General features: G+C 52.6%; 1 protein-coding gene across 1 annotated transcript; it reads right to left on the bottom strand.

Moving 5' to 3' along the window:
* Nucleotides 1-443: 443 nt before the first annotated feature.
* Tnnt2 (troponin T2, cardiac type) lies at nt 444-12,477 on the bottom strand. The gene is made up of 14 exons (XM_042054030.1): nt 12,212-12,477; nt 11,839-11,889; nt 8,436-8,641; nt 7,336-7,422; nt 7,035-7,070; nt 6,150-6,183; nt 4,886-4,949; nt 4,547-4,663; nt 3,770-3,847; nt 3,206-3,316; nt 1,853-1,962; nt 1,279-1,369; nt 989-1,029; nt 444-679 (listed from the first exon to the last, which is right to left on the bottom strand). The coding sequence occupies exons 1-14, from the start codon at nt 12,475-12,477 to the stop codon at nt 634-636; spliced, it is 1,338 nt and encodes a 445-aa protein (XP_041909964.1). The 3' UTR covers nt 444-633.
* Between the last annotated feature and the right edge of the window lie 7,840 nt (nt 12,478-20,317).

Genomic DNA, 20,317 nt, shown 5'->3' on the forward strand with positions numbered 1-20,317 from the left:
AGCTCTGGTCTGAACAGCTGCCCAATGAAACCATCCTTTCTTCCTTCCTCAAGGGCTCCCTGTCCCTCAAGACAGTGGGCTCTTAGTGCCCAGGCCAGGAGGAGAAAGAAAACAGGAACCATCCAAAGAGGCTCCATTGTTCTCCAGCAAATGACTCACATGGGGAATGCCTCTCCCCGTGTGACAGCCCTCTTCCCCAGTATGCTGTTCCTGGTGACTCAGAGGCTAAAATCACAAACCCTGTCCACTGTTCACGCCTCCCTCCTGGGCTCTGAGGATGTATGAGCGTTACTCAGGCATCAGTTTCTCCCCCTGGAGGTGGGTAAAAGCTGTAGGTGGGTCAAAGAAGACCAGACTGGCATACGTTCCTCCAAGCTGGGCAAATATGGGGTCTTGACTCTCCATGACACTTGAGCGAAATGACAGAAACCCCATTGTGCGTGTGCAGTGTGCTGGCCTTTTATTCCTGCAGTGGTGTGGGCATAGGGGTCAGAAAGAGTACTGGCTTCTAGCTAGCCCAGCTCTCACTCTCCAGACAGGAGTCTGCATTGGGTGCCCAGGAGGACCTGAGCTGGGATGCTCAGGGCAGGGACACAGGCAAGGGTCAGAGCTTTGGCAAGAGCAGCGCTGTCTCTACTTCCAGCGCCCGGTGACTTTGGCCTTCCCACGAGTTTTGGAGCTGCAAGAAAAGCAGAATCTATCAGATGGTGGGAGTGGGGGAGGCAGTTTCCAATGGGGTAGAGGATGGGCTAAGGGAAGCTAGGGTTGAGATGAACATCCTGGAGCAGGGATAGAATATAACAACCGCCTTGCTCTCCCCATTCTCCCCCTACTGCATCCCACCCTGGTCAGACAAGCAGTGGTTAAGGCCAAAAGAAGGAAGCTGTGAACTGAGGGAGAAGAGGAAGGGCGGGAGTCCCAACCCTCACAGCAGGATGAGAAGGAGGGAGGCAGGATGCGCGATGAAAGAAGGACCTTGGACACTTACACTTTCTGGTTGTCGTTGATCCTGTTTCGCAGAACATTGATCTGAAAGAAAAGCGGGGAAGATAAAGGATAAAGTTAGGGCTCATTCAGTGAGGTCTGGGAGAGGGGAGGGGTTCAGTGTAGAAGCAAAGGTGCAAAGGGGGAGGAGGAGAAAACCAGAACACTGCTGGGGACCACTGAGTAAGTTGACTGGACTGATGGGAGACAGGGAAAGGGCCTTGAGGGTCAGCAGTGGTGGGGACCAGGTCACACCAGAGCATGGCAGAAGAACGGGCACAGTGAGAAGCTCACTTCATATTTCTGCTGCTTGAACTTCTCCTGCAGGTCGAACTTCTCCGCCTCCAGGTTGTGAATGCTCTGCCATAGCTCTTTGGCCTTCTCTCTGCAGGAGCCACAGGGAGAGTGAAGTGAGGAGCCATAAACCCTACCGTGGCTTTGACCTTCACCCTGGCCCCGACTCAGCCTACACGGTCCCCCAACCTGTCTTTGCACATTTAGGTCGGCAGAGGGCGCCTCCAGCCTATGCCATGGGCCTGGCCGTTCTGAAACTCTGGGTCCCAGCTACTGTGCCCAGTATCCAGGGACAGAGACCAGGAGTTCTGAGAGTCGTTGAGGTCGTGAAGAAGCACGCCCGGTGCTGTAGAGCATCTAGCTCAATCATCCTTCCCACGAGCTGACACAGGTCTCTTTCTCTGCCAGCAAAGCTCACATTGAGGCCTGTGCCTGCTGAGGCCCTGCGCCGGCCCTAGTAATGAGCCTTGGGAAATGCGTGAGGGAGTAACTCCCCCTGGTGGTTTACATCGAGAAGTACCTCCACCCCACCCTAGAGAAGAGTGCCCTGGGTTCACCCAGCCAGCTGGCCCACCTCAGCTGGTCTTCATTCAGGTGGTCAATGGCCAACACCTTCCTCCTCTCAGCCAGGATCTTCTTCTTCTTCTCTCGCTCAGTCTGCCTCTTCCCACTCTTGCGCTCTGTCTGAGGCGGTGGTGAGCAGAGACACTTGTCTAAAGATGACTCCTCCCTGTCCCCTAACCCTCCCAACACCCTGGGAAGCAGGACCAGGTCTTCAGAACACCAGGTTCCTATCCTCTTGCTCTAGCAACATGACACGCCGTCCCCGTCTAAATTCCCCAGAGAAACTGAGGTGGGGGCAAGGAGGGGCCTAAGTGCCTTACCAGGCTCTTCCAGACTCCCTCCTCCCACAACTCCTCCTCCAACAAGGTGTGCTCCCCTCCCAGGGAGCACTCTACAGCTAAAGGGTGGAGGAAGAGGACTCGAGGTTTTGTACCCACCTGAGCTTGCTAAACCAGGAAACCATGAGAGAAAGACCCAGAGATAGAGACCAAGACCGCCACAGAGACATGGAGAGAAGCAGGGTGGGAAACAGGAAGACAGGAAGGACAAAGTGATTCGGGGGCTCAGCAGGGGCTGCCTGCTGTGCCAAGCACAGGTCTGGGGCTTAGGGAAGCAAAATTTTGATAACATTTGCCTGGTATGGTCACTGTGAGGACAGAGACTCGGCAGCAGAGCTGAAAAACAAAATATTCTGATGCCTCTGTACATAAAGAAAACCAGGCCTGGTTGGGCATGGTGGCCCTTGCCTTTAATCCCAGCACTCGGGAGGCAGAGGCAAGTAGATCTCTGTGAGTTCGAGGCCAGTCTGTTCTACAGAGTGAGTTCCAGGACAGCCAGGACTACACAGTGAAACACTGTCTAAAACAAAACAAAAGATGAAGAAAGCAAGCAAATGAAGCCCCAGTCCTGAGAGGGGGGACATCCAGTATGAGAGTGTCCACCAGCAAATCACCCCACATTGTGCAACACACACTTCCCATGTCAGCTCGACACCTCTCTGAAGCTGCCGGACGGTACTAGGCCATGTGAGCAAACAGGACCAGATGTTAGCGTAGGCCATGCTGCTGTTTGGGGCAGAATCGGGTCTTTAACCAGAGCTCTGACTCCAGGACCCCAGATTCTCTGGGTGGCACCCAGTCACCTTGGGGAGCCAGCATGAGGAGACATATTAGCATTCTAACCTTTGCCACAGCAGACCCATCCTAGTGACGTCACGGCCAGGCTGACAGCTAGCTCGGGGGCTAAGCATGGGGAGACCTGAGACTTCAGCCACAGCAGCTGGGAATTTCTTCATGGATCCCATTAAAGGCAGTCTTGAGGATACACTGAGATCTCCTGGCGCCCATTGCTGCTTCCGACCTACCTTCTGGATGTACCCTCCAAAATGCATCATGTTAGACAGAGCTTTCTTCTTCCGGGCCTCATCCTCGGCCTTCCTCCTGTTCTCCTCCTCCTCTCGCCGGGCCCGCTCTTCCTGGTTTCAGGGAGAGCAAACCAATACATTAATGGCAAGGGTGGGATACCAGACTCTGGGATGAAGCTGGTGTTCTTTACAAATGAGACAAGGAGCTTTCTGAGGTACCCTCTGGCACAAGATGGCATACTGGAGTTTACTGAATGGGCAGATGAATTGTTGTGTGAATGAGTTAACGAAGCACTGACTCACATCTGTAAAGTCCCACCATCCCCCCAGGCTGAGAGGCCCTCTGTCCCCACCTGGTCTGTCCTAGGGAAGGAATAGGGGCTGGAGGGTCTTAAAATCATGAGCACAAGACCCCAGAACATCTGTCCTGTTCGTTGGTGTGATGTCAATACTGAGCCAAGGACCTGAGCTTCTGTGATAAAGGCTACCTCTATTACTAATGTCTATGAATAGAGAGGACACTCGGACTTCAAGGGCTCAAGGGCTGGGGCTGGGGTCACTCACAGCCAGGCGGTTCTGCCGTTCCTTCTCCCGCTCATTACGAATGCGCTGCTGTTCGGCCCGCTCTGCCCGTCGCTTTTCCTAGAAAGAGAGGTAGAAACACCTGTGTGTGCCCATGAGCGGTGTTATCCCCATACAGGAATAGCGAGGTGGCCCTGTTCCACGTGTTTCTGTTCTTGGCCTGCTCCAGGGATGCAGATGGAAGTGGCCCACCATAGGTGGAGACTCCAGGAGAGCGTCCTAGCTAGTTTAGGAGAGCCTCTTGGAAGCCCATTGGAGACTGTCTCAACTCTGTGGGAAATGCCGAACGGCTTCTCTGTCTCCCTCAAGGACAAAATCCACATTCTGGCTCCAGAGCCAGGCCTGGCAGCTTCTCTGTGCTCAAAGATATGGGGTTGCAGTGTACAACTGGGGAAAGCAGGTTGGGTAGAGAAAAACTATTTGATTAATAGTCTCCTCTCTCAGAGTGGAATTCTGGGTGTCACCCAGGATTCCACAGGCTGATCCTGCATGTCCTGTGTTAGGGTGGCATCTATACCGACTGGTAGGAAAGAGGAACAGGAGAACACAGACATTTGACTGTCATCCCACAGCCAGCGGTGTCCGGTTAGGCCCAGATAGAGCCAGAACTTATCAGGCTCCTGTTGACAGGGAGTCGCCACACTGATAGGCAGGTGGCAGGGACCCAGCGGGAGCAGCATCCAACAGGTTGGCAGCTTGAGGCAGGCTGAGACAGCCGGGGAAGGAGGGTAGGGTGGACTGTCGAAGTCGGATACATACGATCCTGTCTTTGAGAGAGATTAGCTCCTCCTCCTCCTTCTTTCTGTTCTCGAAGTGAGCCTCGATCAGCGTCTGCAGCTCATTCAGGTCCTTCTCCATGCGTTTCCTGTGGATGTCCTGTGGGGAGAGCCTACCTAAGCCTGCCGCACCACGAAACGGGTGGGCTCAATGCAAAAGGTACTGTCAGGGCTTGGGGCCCGAACTGCAGCCATCCCTGTGCCACTGGGCCAATGGGCTGCCCCAGCCCCAGCCCACAAGATCAGGGGCTCTGTGACTCTCATTAGAGCCTTGTCACCCCCTCCCCCAGGCTGAGCTACTCTACCAGTAATCACCACTCACATCAAAGTCCACTCTCTCTCCATCGGGGATCTTGGGTGGCACCAAGTTCGGCATAAAGAGCCTGCTGCAGAGAGGAATGGAGAGTCAGGGGTCACCAAAACAACTTGGGGGAGGAGAACTATGTGATCCTGCAGCCTCCATGATGACGTCAGCACCGACGTCTACCTCACTTGCTTGAACTTTCAGAGGTTGTTGGGACTAATGAGTCCTGGCCTTCAACAGCTTTTCCCTCCTAGAACCTGCTAATTGAAGTTACTAGAAGCTGTGCCTAGTTTAGGGGATCAGACGATGGGATTTTCACCTGTTGGCCATTGACTGCAATGTATTTAAGCCTACATGGAGCTAATAAAGAGGAGCTTTGGGTACCAGTGTTGGAAGGTCTGTGTGTCGGTCTGTCTCTGTGTGTGTATTCTCAAACCTCCAGCCCCTTGCCGGCACAGAGTGCAGACACAGGGGCGCGGTGCGCAGAGGTAATTTCATTTTGTCCTCTCACTAGATCCCAGAAGGGGGCAGCACTGACCTATTAGGAAAATGGAGGCTTATAACTACACAGTTGGGAAGCAGAAGAGCTGAGCTTAGATGGTGTCCCTGGGTGGATATCTGATCCTTGGTTTCCTCATATGCTCTTGGGCCTTCGGGGGCTAAAATGTTTTGAGCTTGGAAATGCTCAAAACAGCCAGCACAGAGAATGAACAGAGCAAAGACCCACACAGGCTACTGGAGGCCATGCTGTGCTACAGCGCCATCTGCTGGCAGGATAAGCATTGCCAAGAAGGAAACGCTCCGAGTCCCAATGGCCCCATACTGACAACCAACAGATGTAGTTCCCAGTATGGGATGGAGCTGCCCCGTTCTGTCCTTTTGCAGTTCCCTGAAACTGTCATGCCTAGGTTGGCATGGTTTCACTGTTTGCTTCCCCAAAGTTTGCATCCTTTTTCCCCTAGATCCCACACAACCGAGAGGGTCATCCTGTGGGACAGGCAGTGTGTCTGTCCAAGGCCATGCCTAGCCCTTCCCTAGTCTGTAAATGAATGCAAGTCCAACCATGTTAGTGTGCCTATAACTGGTAATAAAGTGCGGGTGTAGTTCATCTCACATTCTTCCACGCATGCAGGATACAACATGATCACCCCTCTGGGGTAGTCTGTGCCTACTACAGTCCTGCTCAGGCTCGCTATACCACACGCACACCTGTCTTCTCGTCAGTCTCCCTAAATGGCCTCTGCCCCCTAGGCTCTACCGCAGACAGGTGCATCCCACTCACCTGGGCTTGGGTTTGGACTCCTCAGCTGGACCATCTGAAGGAGAGAAGAGGTGTGGGCTCAGCAAGCCTGACTATGCCCAGCTCCACTCTGAGCTGCACACCTTTGAGTCTCTGTTTCCCCACCTGCACAGGGCATCTCTGCCAGCCCTGGTAAATTTGGACTTCCATAATCACCAACAGGCATGAAGGGATCCTGGAGGGGAGGTCACAGAGGACGGTGGCTGTGTCTACAGGCACACTAGACCTGGAGCCATGGGGATTTTTCTCTCCTCTGTTCTGGGCTAGGAAGATTGTTTCTCAGACACCACAGTCATGCAGGGGCCTGTGGGAAGGTTCCCAGGGGCTCCAAGCCTAGATCACTTCCCAGGCCTGCCTTAATGTTTTGGGCCCTAGACTTCCTGGTGGCCAGAAGGCCAGGGAGCTAGTGGGAACAATTCCAAGACTGGGCTGCCTGTCTCCGCAACTCTCCACCCCAGTATATGAGTGACTACGGTCAACTGACAGAGGCTGCAGCCTGTCCGAAAAATTGATGATGATGTCACCACAGCATGAACCATCTATGTTCTACAAACACCAGACGTCACTGACATTATCCTGGGTACCAGGAGCCTGGGGTGTGAATGTAACTTCTGAGTCCACTACCCTGCACGGACCAAGGAGCTAGATGTTGATTTCCTCTCCTATTGGTCACGAAGGCTATGTCTCCAAGGTAAAGAGGACAAAGGTTCAGAGCCTCCCAAGCCCTGTAGATGCCACCCAGTTCTGCCTTCCAACCCTTTCCTTTGTAACTTCTGGTGGAATCCCCAGGCACGGTCTTCCACAAGGTTACCATGACAAGTTCCCTCATCATACCCAACTCCTGTGCTGGCATCCAGCAGCACTTACCTTCAGCATCTTTGGCTTCTTCATCCAGGTCAACCTCTAAACAAAACACGAGCAATCAATAGCAGTCCTGTTCTGAGCTCATTTCCCTTGAGAGCATTGTCTGTGGCCAGGCAGGTTAGCCTCCTCATTTAGTGTAGGGTCAACCATGAAGGAGGCACTGGATTGATGATCACCAACCAGAAAATGGACTGCTGCATCCCCAGCCCAGCCGGAAGTCTCAGGCACGTGAGCTAGAAAGCACCTGGATGACTGACGTCTTAAAAAACCACCCGCAAGCCCCTTGTCCCCTCACCTGGCGTACCTTCTGCTTTGGTCTCCTCTGTCTCTGCCTCACCCTCAGGCTCAGCCTCAGCCCCGCCATCCTCCTCCTCCACTGCCTCCTCTTGCTCTGGAGAGGTGAACCAGACACCATGAACAACCAGGCCCCTCTCTCAGCAGCCAGACAGCACCCCCAGAACAGAGCCTAGGAGGGGTAGAAGAGGGCCAGTAATATCCAGGTTCACATGATTCGGGAGCTATGGCCTCAGATGACAGAAGGAACGCTGCTTGGTTCCTGGTTACACCAGAAGTCAGCAAACTAGAGCTCACAGCTACAGCCAGCCCAGGACTACTTCTGTAAGCAAGGGTTCGTAGGCACATAACCTCACTCACTCACTCACTACTTCTGTAAGCGGGGTTCATAGGCACATATAACCTCACTCATCTATACTTTCATCCATGCCTCAAGCCCACAAGTGAGAAATGGCAGCGGGGACTGCAGGGCTGCCAGCCGAGTGTACTCCGTCTGCTCCTTTGCAGGAAAAGTAAAACCCAACAGAGGGGTGCCATCTGGCTGGTAAGTGTCCCAAATTTGTAATCAGAATGGGGTCTGCTCTGGTGTGGACACCTATTTGCCACCAGGAGGCTGCTGGACAAGTCAGCTATTTGATGTGGGAACGTGTGAGGGGGTGGGTGTTATGAGGAACACGGATGATGGAAGACAGAAAGACTCACTACTGGGGACCAGCTGGGCTGAGGGCCTGTCCAGCCTCTTTCTGCCCATTTTAGAACCTGCTTCCCCTATGACCGCCCTGGTGATATGCTTCCCTCATCTTCCCTAACTTTTCACCCTGGAGGCTCCACTCAGTGTCTGGCGCTGTAGGACAGGTCCTGACCAAACTGGGAAAGTCTGTTGCGAGCCCAATGACTCCTCAAGTCCATAGACCCTTCCTCCACGTCTAACAGAAACCGAAGCCATGAGGTTGTGGCGGCAGATGAAACACCCAATACTTAAAGAGTTGTGCTACCCAGAGGGTTGCCAGGAATTTCTATTTTCGTCATTTGCTTGGCAGGATGTGGACCCCGCCTCTCCCAACATTCAGAAGGGACAGACAGATCAGGGAGACAGGATGTCGTCCAGACCATGACTCAGCTTGGCGGAAGTGTTTGTAACATTCGGTGATGGATAGACTGACAAGTGGTGGCCCTTGGCAGTGGGAGAAGAAAACACCTCATGACAGACAGAACCACCAGAGGAAAGGGGGCACCTCTGCGCCCTCTGCCCATCTTCTCTGGCCTCCTTTCCTAGGACTGCGTCCTCACTGACATCTGGGGTGCTCCTTTCAACCCTGCAGGAGGTTTACCAATAACATGAGAATAGCAGAAGATTGCCAGTTATGGGGTCCACCTTGAAGCTAGCACCTCTTCCATACACCTTAGGCGTCATCTCTCTGTGCCATGTGCCCTTTGCCCAGTGATCAGTCACACAGAAGCTCAATGAACAGGCCACACTTAGAGTCTCCCTGGACATCACTGTGGGAAAGCTGGTCCTAAAATTAAAGCCTTTTCTGTCTCCTTTGCCCTCCTGTTATCCCTGGGAGCAGGTCCAGCCTCACCCCACCGCTCAGCAGCACACAGCTGAAAGCTTACATCATGTCTTCTCTGCTCTGGCTATTTGTAGTCTCCTCCGCTGCTCTTCAGTGACTTTGTCCTCAGAGCCCTGACCCCTTGGCCATTGTGCCTTAGGCAAAACAGGGAAGGTCCCCACATGTAACACCACCGTGCATACTGGAGCAGGTGGGGTTCATCCTTGCCGTAAGAATCCCTCTGTGACCACACATGGAGCCAGTGGGAAGATAACACAGGCCAGATCCTTCCCAGTGTCCACCCCAGAGAAAAATCAAGAAGGAGAAGAAAGAATGGAGAAGGGGCCCTAGGGTCCTGGCCCCTCTGGAGTCATGGACCTTCCCAGCCCAAGCCCAGAGCTCGGGAAGAACAGGAGAGTAGGGACAGGGACAGGACAAAGAAGGCTGTACCGTCTTCATCTTTACTCCAGTCTTCCTCTTCTGGGTGCAGGAGGTGGCAGCAGCGAAGGGAGCAAGCGGAACAGGTTAGTGTGCAGCGGAAAGGCTGGCGGCAGCGTGGGCGGCAGCCAGCTCAGAGTTAGGCCCGAACTCTGATTCCCAAGCCAACATTCAAACAACATGGCAGGCTCACTCCTCAGTGACATCCCCAAGCCTCAAGTAAACGGACATCATGACAGTCAGTTCCCAACCACTACCGAGAGCAGAATGCCTAACGCCAAGGGGAGTCCAGCACCTGAAAGCATTCAGCCCCAGCCTGCTACTAGACTACCGGCCCCGGCTTCTCTCTCAGAAGATAGTGGACCCCAGTATCAGGAAAAAAATTCACTTCTCCTCCAACTTCTCTTATATTCCTGCCTTGAGTGAGTTTGGGGACTGCCCTGCAAAATGCCTACAGACTCCCAGAATCACATCTCGGACTGCCATACTGGGAGCTGGACCAAGGGAACTGGCCTGGCCTGTTGGAAGACACGGTCTCGCAATCTGAGGAGACTGCCTGTTTTCCCCCAGTTTTCAATGCAAATCTCTACTTAAGGAAGAGTTTAGGAAGCCAGCGGTGGTGGCGCACACTTTTGATTCCAGCAGGTGGATCTCTGTGAAGTTTAGGCCAGCCTGGTCCACAGAGCTAGTTCTAGAACAGTCAAAGCTACACAGAAAAATGCTATCTCAAAAATCCAAAAAAAGATAAAAGAGGGGTAGGGAGAACGTTCTTAACAGCAGTGGGGAGATGCTTTCCCCTGGAACAAAGGCCGTTAGCGCTGTCTACCCTGTTGGTTTCAGCCACTCGTCCAGACCTTTCCTTTCTGAGCCAGAGACGACATCTTGGACCATTCGGGACAAGGGAGGTAGATGCAGATATGGCAAGAGCTCGTTCCACCGAGAACTTTGACTCCCAGACAGAACCTGCTGTGTGTAATAGCCAGGCTGAAGGTCCCAAATCTGGCTGAAGTCTGTTTTCCAAGGCCTACTAGCCAGAACCTGCTGTCAACAGGAGATTCCTCCAAGGCTAAGGAATCCCCCAGCAGATGGCATCCCTCCTATGGAGGAAGTTGGAAGCAGCTGGGCTCTTGATTCAAAATATGGTTTTTGAAGCTGAACATGGTGACTCATGGCTTATGCCTGTAAATCCCAGTACTGAAGCTGAGGCAGGAGGATTACCACAGCTTGAGACCAGTCTGAACTCCAGAAACAAAAACAAACAAAAAGCCTTGGTTTGGAGATTTGCTAGGTGGACTAGGGTGAGAGATTTTTCTAATGGTCCCTAAAAATCGAAAATGGTATCTTCTGCTTCTGGCTCCGATTTGGCTACATGACCCAGAACAGACTTAAAGGAGCAAGAGGCTCCTCACTTTTCCCAGAAAGCCTGAGACACAGGGGAGGTGCAGCTCCCGAGATCATCAGAGACCCTTTTCCACACATGGCATGCATTGGCCAAACCACTGCGATCCAGGCTTCAGCCTGCCTGTGGGGTGGAAATCGGGAGCCACAGGGTCATTCCGGGCCTTCCAGGAGGAAGGATGGAGAGAGCGCTTCCAGAGATAGCAGAGGAGGGTGACATGTCATCATATCCAAGAGGAGAGGACAGCAAGATGGACCTTTGCCAGGTTGTAATAAAGCTTCATGCCCATAGAGAATGTCCCAGGTAATGAAGCAAATTCAGATTCATGTGAAGAAACAATCACTGGGATGGGTTTTGGTTTGTTCGTGGCATTATGTTTGTGTCCGTTTGCTTAGTGCTGCTTATTTTGTCTAACTTTTAGTTTAACTTTTCATGTATGTGGACGTTTCGCCTGCATGTATGTTTGTGCACTACTTGTATGTAAGGTGCCCATAGAGGTCAGAAGAGGGTGTCAGATACCCTGAAAGTGGAGTTGCATACTGTTGTGGACCACCATGAGGGTAGCAGGTATTGAATCTGGGTGCCCTGGGAGAGCAGCCAGTGCTTTTAAAAGCTGAGCCATCTCTCCAGCCCACATGTCTTGAGATATGTGCAGAATTAGTAAGGCATGTATCTGGGAATGGTTTGGGGTGCCTCTTCAGACCGGCCAGGATCAACTAGAGTAGAAATGACTATTGGCCACATGTTTTTGATTGCAGAGGCTAGGTGATGAGACTGTGGGGCTCATTATTCTTTTCTTGTTGTCTATATACATGTCAAAGTTTTCATGGTAAAAAAATATGCTGTATACACACCACACACATAAACACATATACATATATATGCAAAAGTGATTACTCGGGCCATCTCTGCTCGGTTAGGAGTTCAGGGCAAAGAAAGACAAACTGTTTCCCCAGAAACACTGGCCTACCAAAACTCCTCTCTTACGCCCCATGTGCCTGAGGTACATACCTTCTACAGCTTCTGTTCAGAAGAGACCAGGCCGAAAGGGAAGAGAAAAGAGATGGGTCAGTTTCCAGCCCGACTGTCCTCCTTCCGTGTGGGCATCCCCATGATCACTTACCTTCCTGTTCCCTGAGAATAAAAGAAGACGCTGTCAAAACTGGTGTACACACTACACATACACACACACACATGTACACACACATGCACACACACGCACACACATGCACATACACACATACACACACGCACACATACACGCATGTGCGCACACACACACACGCACACACACAATGACCTTTCCATGAAGCCAACCAGCCCTCTTTCCCACTTCTTTCTTCTGCAAATGGCATTCCATCTTCAGGCTCCCTCGGCAAAGGCCCCCAGCAGCCTGACCCACCCTTCTTAGCCTGCACTATCTGCCACTGTCCCCAGCAAACATCTAAGTCAACAAGTATCTTCAGTGTTCCTCCCCTTTCTGCCTCTCACCTCACCTCTGAGATTGTCCCAGGCAGTGCTCCTTTTCAAAAAGCCCTTTTTCCCAAGCCTCTCTACAAATGCGGCAAGGGGAAGCCTCCCTTCTCCACACAGCTGCCTCTGCCCATCCCTGCGCCCACTCTCCCTCTCCCCTGAACTCCTGTGCAACCGTGGCCACATCTGCAACGCGCATCCCTTTATCAAGTCCTCCTGTGGTTTGTATCTCAGCAGCCAAAAGGGAAAGGCAGGTCTGTGCGAGTCCATGTGACCTCCCTGGTGACATCTCTACTCGGAATACTTGTCAGATTGCCTGACTGTACCTCACCTTTGGCGTCCCCAGGGCAGGCCTATAGACAAGGCACTGTGAGGGACTAGAGATCCAAGAAAGAATGATAATGTTGGGCCTGGGACAGGAGGGGGAGGCCACCATTTCTGTGGCCTCAGGAGAGCTGTTGAACTGTTAACAGTGTCAACAGCCCCAGCTTCTCAGCTTCCCTCCTGGTCCTCAAACTGAGTCCTGTTTTCCTAAAGTCCCCAGTCTGAGGTTGCCTGGGATCTGTTAACCAGAGCTACAGAAATGGGAAGGAAGGGAAGAAATCCCAACTCCAGGTCCTGGAAACAGGTGCAGCCACTCCCACCAGGATGTGAGGGTAGGAGGGGAACCCCATGCAAGGCAGAATGCTCCCAATATGGGTATGAGGGGACCCCATGCAAGACAGAATGCTCCTGATACTTACTCCTCGTACTCCTCCACCACCTCCTCCGTGTCAGACATGGCTCTCCCTTCAGAAAGAGAAAAACATCATTGCAAGTAGGAAGAGAAAGGTGGCTGCCTTCTGCAGGAGCCCTCTGCACCTAGCTAGAGAGGACTCAAAGAAGCCTGGGGGTGAATTCACTGTGTGACCCACAGGGCAAAGTTAATTTCTCCCTCTGCAAGAAGGCAGCCATGACACCTGAATCACAGCAGGGCAGCTAACTGGTGTTCACTCGTTCCCTGCCCCTGAGCATGCCACCCTGGATTTCTTATGTTCCTATCTGTGATTCTCAAAGAAATGTTAGTTGTGTTTGTCCTTGTCTCAGGCGAGCACAGTCCTAGAGACCCGCACTCTCTTCCTGTTCTCACTGTGTGTTCCATCCTGGCACAGCTCCCCTGGGGCACTGGCGACACCGTCTCTAGCCTTGTGCAGCACGGAACTCAGCAATGAGAAAAGATAAACGAACGGCACATTTTCCCGTTACTGTTTGAGAACGGCAGCTGTGATGGTCACATGCTGTACGGCCCCACTTACAACTTTTCCTGAAGCGCCAAGATGGTAAATGTCATCAGGGCTCATGTGGAGGGCAGGAGAGAAGTGGAAATGGTAATAAAAATATGCACAAGGGATCCTTTTTGGCCTTTTAAAGATGACATATTTATTGATGCGTGTGCACACAACGTCATAGGGCATGTGTGGAAGGTCAGAGAACAGCTGGTCTTCTTCCCCATCCGGGTCCCAGGGATTGAACTCGGGTTGTCAGGCTTGATGGCAAGTGCTTTTACCACCGAGCCATCTCACAGGTCCCTTGTGGGTCTTGATTAAAGGGATGAATGCATGAACGCACCCAGGTTAGGACTGTGTAGGACGCACCCCAAACAAAAGCACAGTGAAGCTGGGGTGGCCTGAGTATGAGCCTGGATGGACCGGGTCCGTGTTTACGCGTGAGTCATGATTTTACATTCTATAGTTTTGTAAATGTGTTGTCTGGGGAATGGGGACAAGGGGACACAGGAAACTTTTTCTGGTCCCTTTTTTTTTTTTACTTATTTTATTTCTTATTGACTGTGTCTGTGTGTGCGTGTGCATTTGAATGCAGGTGCCTATGGTGTTCAGAAGAGGAATTCAGATCCCCTGAAGCTTGAGTTACAGGTGATGGTGAGCCACCTGGCATGGTTGCCAGAACCCACCTGGACCCTCAAACATGTGCTCTTAACTGCTGGGCCGTCTCTCCAGCCCTTTGGCAGTATTTATTAGATGTGAGTATTAAATCCACCCAATCTCAATAAAGATACCAGCTTTACAGCATCCCTGGGAGACTGGCTGAGCTATTCCTGTAACTGTGGCAGGGACAGCCCTGGGTCCAGGCTCTCTTCTGTTAGTTTGCTGAGATGTTGGTGTGTTTGTAGCACAGTTGAACCTTTGTTCTCTCTGAATGATGAAAGGAGTACAGGCATCCCAGCTAAGGGACCCTATGAGGACCCCGCAGATATTAATGAGTAGATGCCCAGGCATGACCAGATGTGTTTATGTGCACTCATAATCATAAGATGTCACACGGAGAGGTGGAAGAGCAAGGCTTCAGTATGAGAGTCATCTGGTGACCTTGAGTGTGACCTTCAAAAGGTCATTTCATTTTCCTACACCATAATTCCCTTTGAGAAATTTCTCCTCCCCTGCGGTGTATGCAATAGAATGAACAGATTAGAGACAGTATGAAGTGCTGGGCTGAGAACAAACTCAACCCGTATTATTATGACCCAACTCCTGAAGGCACATCAGAGCCTAACCCAGAGACACCATCACGTTGCCTGAAATGTGGGCAATGCTCCCTGTTGTTTGCAACATAACCTTCCCGACACTGGAGTTAGAAGGGAGAAGGACCACACAATGCGGTGGCCTGAGGAGCGACAGGAACATGTTGATTGGCAGGACCACCCCACATGGTGCTTCCTGCCCACCATGAAGCCACCCCCTGCAGTCTGATCCATGTTGCCAGTGTAAAGGGTGGGACATGGATGGTCTTGCCCCTGCCTTCCCTAGCCTTCCCTCTATATCCCAATGCAGGGAAGAGGGCTGAGACCCAACCCAAGCTCACATCTATGGGCAGCCATGAAAGGCGAGGTGCTGCTGAACTGAGCTGATGGCCAGGCCAAAGCCACCCTCGAGACTGGTTGGTTTCCAGGAAGCCGGCTCTGGCCAAATGTTCTGAGCAGAGACTGTCTCAGACTCAGAACTCACTGCAACTTGGGATTGGTCCTGGCCTGCTTGGTTGGGGACAAGCTCAGCAAGTCCCCCCACTCTGCTCCCTCTGCTGGAGTAGGACAGACAGTTGTGGGGTGGGGCCCAGGTCAAGTGGAACTCTGGACAGCAGCCCTGTGCAGCATGTCACCCCACCCGGCCATAAGACAGTGGAAAAGGGAATTCAAATGTGTAAGGTGTCTCAACGAGTGGGGCGGTTTTCTACTGAGAGGAGACTTGAACACCGGACAACCTCCACCTGGATCTCAGGATGAGATCCTGAGAACAGAAGTCTGGTAGTAGACCCACCTTGTCCAAACCTTGGGGGAGTAGTCAGAACTTGTGAGGAGCCTGGGGGTGTCGCGGTGATGGGGAGAGTTCTTGCGGGGAGGTATGTGGCTACCCCAAAGGCTTATCATTGCCAGCTTCTCTCCTTCCCTCCCACCAGCTTAGAACCACTGGACATCTTGCAGAGATCAGAGAAGGTAGCAGCAACTTGGACTCCCCACCTTGCCCCCAGGAACACCATCTAGCTCCAAAAATAGAACACAGACTGCAGAGTCTGGGGAATGTTTCCAGCCGAGGGGCACACCTAAGCCAGGTAGACTAGGGAAAGGGGGGGGGGGAGACTGAGCCTGAGGGCTACAGAATGAGAGGCGATGGGGAAGCTGGAGGGATGGATGTGAGTATGTCCCAAGAACCCTACCCTCCTCCAGCCTCTTACCATCTGTCAGGGGTCACCTTTCACGGGTAATAAAGCAAAACCACAGAAGCCAAATGAGGACTCTCTTTGGGGATCAAAAGATCTGAGTTTTAAAGCCAGCTTTTACTGTGCATTCTTAGGCAAGTCCCTCAATGTCTCTGAACCTTTCATTAATCTACCTATGAAATAGATCAGCTTCAGATTTTAGCCTTGCAGTTTCTGAGGAGCATAGGCTCTATCCTTTGGCCTTGTCCAAAGCATTAGACTGGAGATCTTCCTAAAGCTACAGCTGTTAGCCCAGGACACTAGCTGAAGAATCAACAGAGGGTGAAAGGGCGGGGCATAGGCAACTTGATCCCCTCAGATTTTTCTGCCCAGAGGAGGAGGACCTGTCCTGTGAGAAGAGGGTCAGATGAGGAATCCTGGAGGTCAAGTGGCTTCCCAGCTGAACTCCCTGTGGAATGTGCTGGACATTTCTTAGCCTCCAAGCAATTACCTCCTAAACAATCCTTCACTGCACCCAGAAGTCAGAAAACCTGCCTATGACGCAAAGGCATAGAACAAGAGCAACCCTAAGGGCAAGTTGGGATGGGGCAAGGGTCACACTGGAAGGGGCACAGTGGGTCCCAGGAATACCCTTCCAGTGTTGACAAGCTTAGCTCCCCTCTTCTGGGAAAGGGATCAGGACTCATCACACACACCCCATGCTAGCCACCCTTGGCCTCCTCCAGGAGTGGACTCACACCCAGTCCCTGATGTCCAGTGGATATAGAGCATCCGCTTGGAGAAACCCCATCAGGCCCACATGCCCCTGGATGTTTGACCTTTCTCAGTGCTTCCGGGGCAGCATCTTTGTTCCTGGGCATGAGAGCTGAGTCACCAGGATTCATTGGCAAATATAACCATGGTCTTACCCTGCTCTCTGGGCCTCTAGAAAAAAAATTCAGGTGGCCCTTAACCTAGAGTCAAGGAGACAGACTGAGCAATCTGGGGATCCCTGATGGTTAGGGTTCTGTTGTATTTAGTGACCCAACAATGATCTAGGCCGCTCTACTTATGAAAAAAAAATAAGATCTGGGGAGGAAAAGCAATCTACTCAAGACTTCAAAACCACACGCTGTCTTTCGTGGCCGATCAGGACCTCCCATTCACTTCCCATCAAGGATGCAGGCTCTCCCGCTCCACAGCACTCTGGTTGGAGTCTATCCTGGAAACAGCGCTGTGGATTCCCATCAACCCTGTGACCACTCAGAATGGACACAAGCACAGACCAGGGGAAAGTCCCAGACCCGAATCCACCTGCCTCTGTCCTCTCCCAGAGGCTCCCCCTGGTCTTACCTCTGAACAGGGGCTGCACACGGGTCCTGAGGTGTCTGCTTAGCCTCGGCAGGGACTGGCCGAGGGCAGGGCATGGAGAGGGCTTTAAGCCTGTGGGCTGGGGCCTTGAGAGCCAAGCCCTGCGGTGGGAGGAATGTGCAGCAGGAGATGGGGGGGACGACACAATGGGGGGTGTTGGCTGCTATTTTGGCAGATGCCAGGCACAGGGCTAAAGGAACAAGTACCCCACGCCATATAAGCTCATGTGGTCCTCCAGCTGCCCACATAAGCTATTTAAAACCAGAGCAGATATGCTGGGAACATAAACCAGCTGTCCCTCTTGAGAATTCTGATAAAGCAGATGCCAAAGCCCAGGCCCAGAGGTGGGGAGGGCTGGGAGCATGGTTAGGGTAGACGTCAACCTCAGAGATACTTCAAGAGCCTCTTAGGCGGGTCCTGGGGAGCAGGAAACAAGAGCTGGGGGAAGGCATCTTCTGGGCTGCTAGCTGCTGCTGCTGCTGCTGAACCAAGTGGCTTCAGGCAGATGGCAGGCTCTCAGGCCTTGGGAAGAGCACACAGAAAGTCGTCTCCATGAGCCCCGAGCCACACACCATGTCCTCCCCACAGGAGTAGTCTCCAACTGCCAGAGGAGGCTGAGCACCAGAATGACAAGTCCCCATAGTCTGGCAACAGGAGTGTGAGTGGGGAACAGAGGATCCCTGGGTCTCCCCTCAGGGTTAGAGACTGGGGTCATGGTGAGCAACTTTGTCCGGCTTGCCTGCTAGATCAAAAGGCCCATAAGATCAGGACCCAGCTTTTGCTATAGCCTGAATGTTGAAGGCCACCAGCCCACAGGGGCGACAGGTATGGTGGGGATCAGGGTGTGATAGAACTAAAGGAAACTATGTTGGGAGACAACTGAGTCTCCCCACAGTCTCCCTCCTTCCACCCCGAGTCTTCTCAGCAGGCCCTACCGAAGCTGAAGAAGGAATACTTCCGTGAACCAGGCCCAGCTTCCCAGGTGCCCCAACCCCTGAGATCCCTGACCCCTCCAGACATGGTTAGTGACTCATTCTCTTGCTTTCCACGCCAGACTCGCCCAGCTTCTCCTTTAGTTCCACCGCTTAAGACGGACAGGGCTGCCTCTGTGTGAAAGTATTTGTGAGGACCCTCTGCACACAAATGCCCACCCTACTAGCCAACTTACCCATTATTCAACTGTCACAGTTCCCTTCCCGTGGTCCCTAGCAGTCTCTGAGCCTAGTGACTTTGATCCCTAGCTCCAGGCTTATCCCGAGCCATGTGCATCTCCCTGTTGCCAGCAGGTCAGCAACAGGACCAGCTAGAGCCACAGGCCTAGGGGCAGTATCCCAGAGAAGGGAGGGCTCAGGAAAGCTGGAGGGGGAGCTTGGGAAAGGCAGAGGGAGGGGGAATCCTGAGAGGGATAATGAGAGCCAGGCTGACCTCATAAAGAGCATGGCAGCCAGCTCTCCCCTCCCATTTAAGCTCACCAGGCCCCATGTTACATTGTATCTCGGTCTAGAATCTCCTGGAATTTAGGAGTTGCTTTTCCTAAGCCCTCCCTGAACTTAAACTACTTTCCAAGAAAGCCGATAGATAACCTTTCAGACAGGCCACAACCAGTCTTCGTGGATGCCTGAGAGAGGGACCTGGGCATCAGCGCACACAGAGCATCCTTCTCCTGGAAAACCAGTGGGTTCTTCATATCTGGGGTCCCTAGCTGTGGGGCATCATCCCAACAGTCACTGCTTGGCAGCTACACTGGTGTATAACAGGGCGGCTCCAGAAGCAACTTAGAGGATGGTCATTACAAGTAATGGTAGTGACCAGATCACAGAAAACAGGCAACTCGGCAGAATATCAGAAATGCGGTGATATGAAGCATGTGGGCCAGTGCGTGTTGGGGCACAAATCCGATGGCAGTGCCCAGGCCATTGCAGCAGCAGAGCAGAGAGGTGGACTGACCTCTAGGGGGCACTCAGATGTCACCTCAGACACACACACACACACACACACCCCATACATGCACACACACGCACGTGTACACACACACCACTCAGATGTCACCTCACACATGCACACACATGCACGCACACACACACCACTCAGATGTCACCTCACATGCACACACATACGCACACACACACATGCACACACGCATGCACACACATCACTCAGATGTCACCTCAGACACACACACACATACACATGCACACACATCACTCAGATGTCACCTCTCTCTCACACACACACACACACACATCATTTAGATGCTCTCACACATACACACACACACCACTCAGATGTCACCTCACATGCACACACATACGCACACACACGCACACACCACTCAGATGTCACGTCACACAAACAGATGTCACCACAGACACACACACACAACCCTCTAACCCTAGTCACCTCCACAACCTTATTCATCAGCTCCTTCCAGAGCAAAGCCAGTGGCAGGAGGAGCTAGGGAGTGGAGCTGCTGCCACACGCTCCCCAGCAGCCTGCTCACAATGGACACCCCAAAGAGGGGATTCAGGCAGAGGCCATACCACTTTGAGCCTGCATCTGATGAACACCCCTTCCACTGTCTGAGGGGAGCCCCAACGAGCCTCTCCTAAGAGTCTGTAGGGCAGCTCTGCCAGCTACGAAGTTTCACCTGCAACATGAACACCCCAAAGTCATGTGAGGTCACCTGCTTCCAACTCTTGGGATTCAGAGAAGGGAGGAGCATGAGGTCATAGTCAGGGTGCCCAGCAGAACAGAGTAGTTACAGCAGTTGCCCCAGGCAGGTCTTCAGGGTGTTTTCTTCAGGGTCATCCTCCTGCTCCCCCCACCCAGCCCAGCAGAAGTGTGAGACCATCTGCAGGCAACTCACAGAGGTAAGCCAGCTCTGGCTACTCATCAAGGAGCACAGACAGGATCTGAGGGTCTCTGTCCTCTGGACCCAAGTTAAGGACCTTCACCCAAGACACAAAGACAACTGGGACTGGCTGCCTCTGCCCCATGAACTAGGGGAGCAGGGACCTGGTGCTGGCACTTATTAGCCATGTTCTGAAGCTGGGCCATTGCCCCAGGCT

Source organism: Arvicola amphibius, chromosome 12, assembly GCF_903992535.2.
Source record: "Arvicola amphibius chromosome 12, mArvAmp1.2, whole genome shotgun sequence".
Lineage (NCBI taxonomy): Eukaryota > Metazoa > Chordata > Mammalia > Rodentia > Cricetidae > Arvicola > Arvicola amphibius.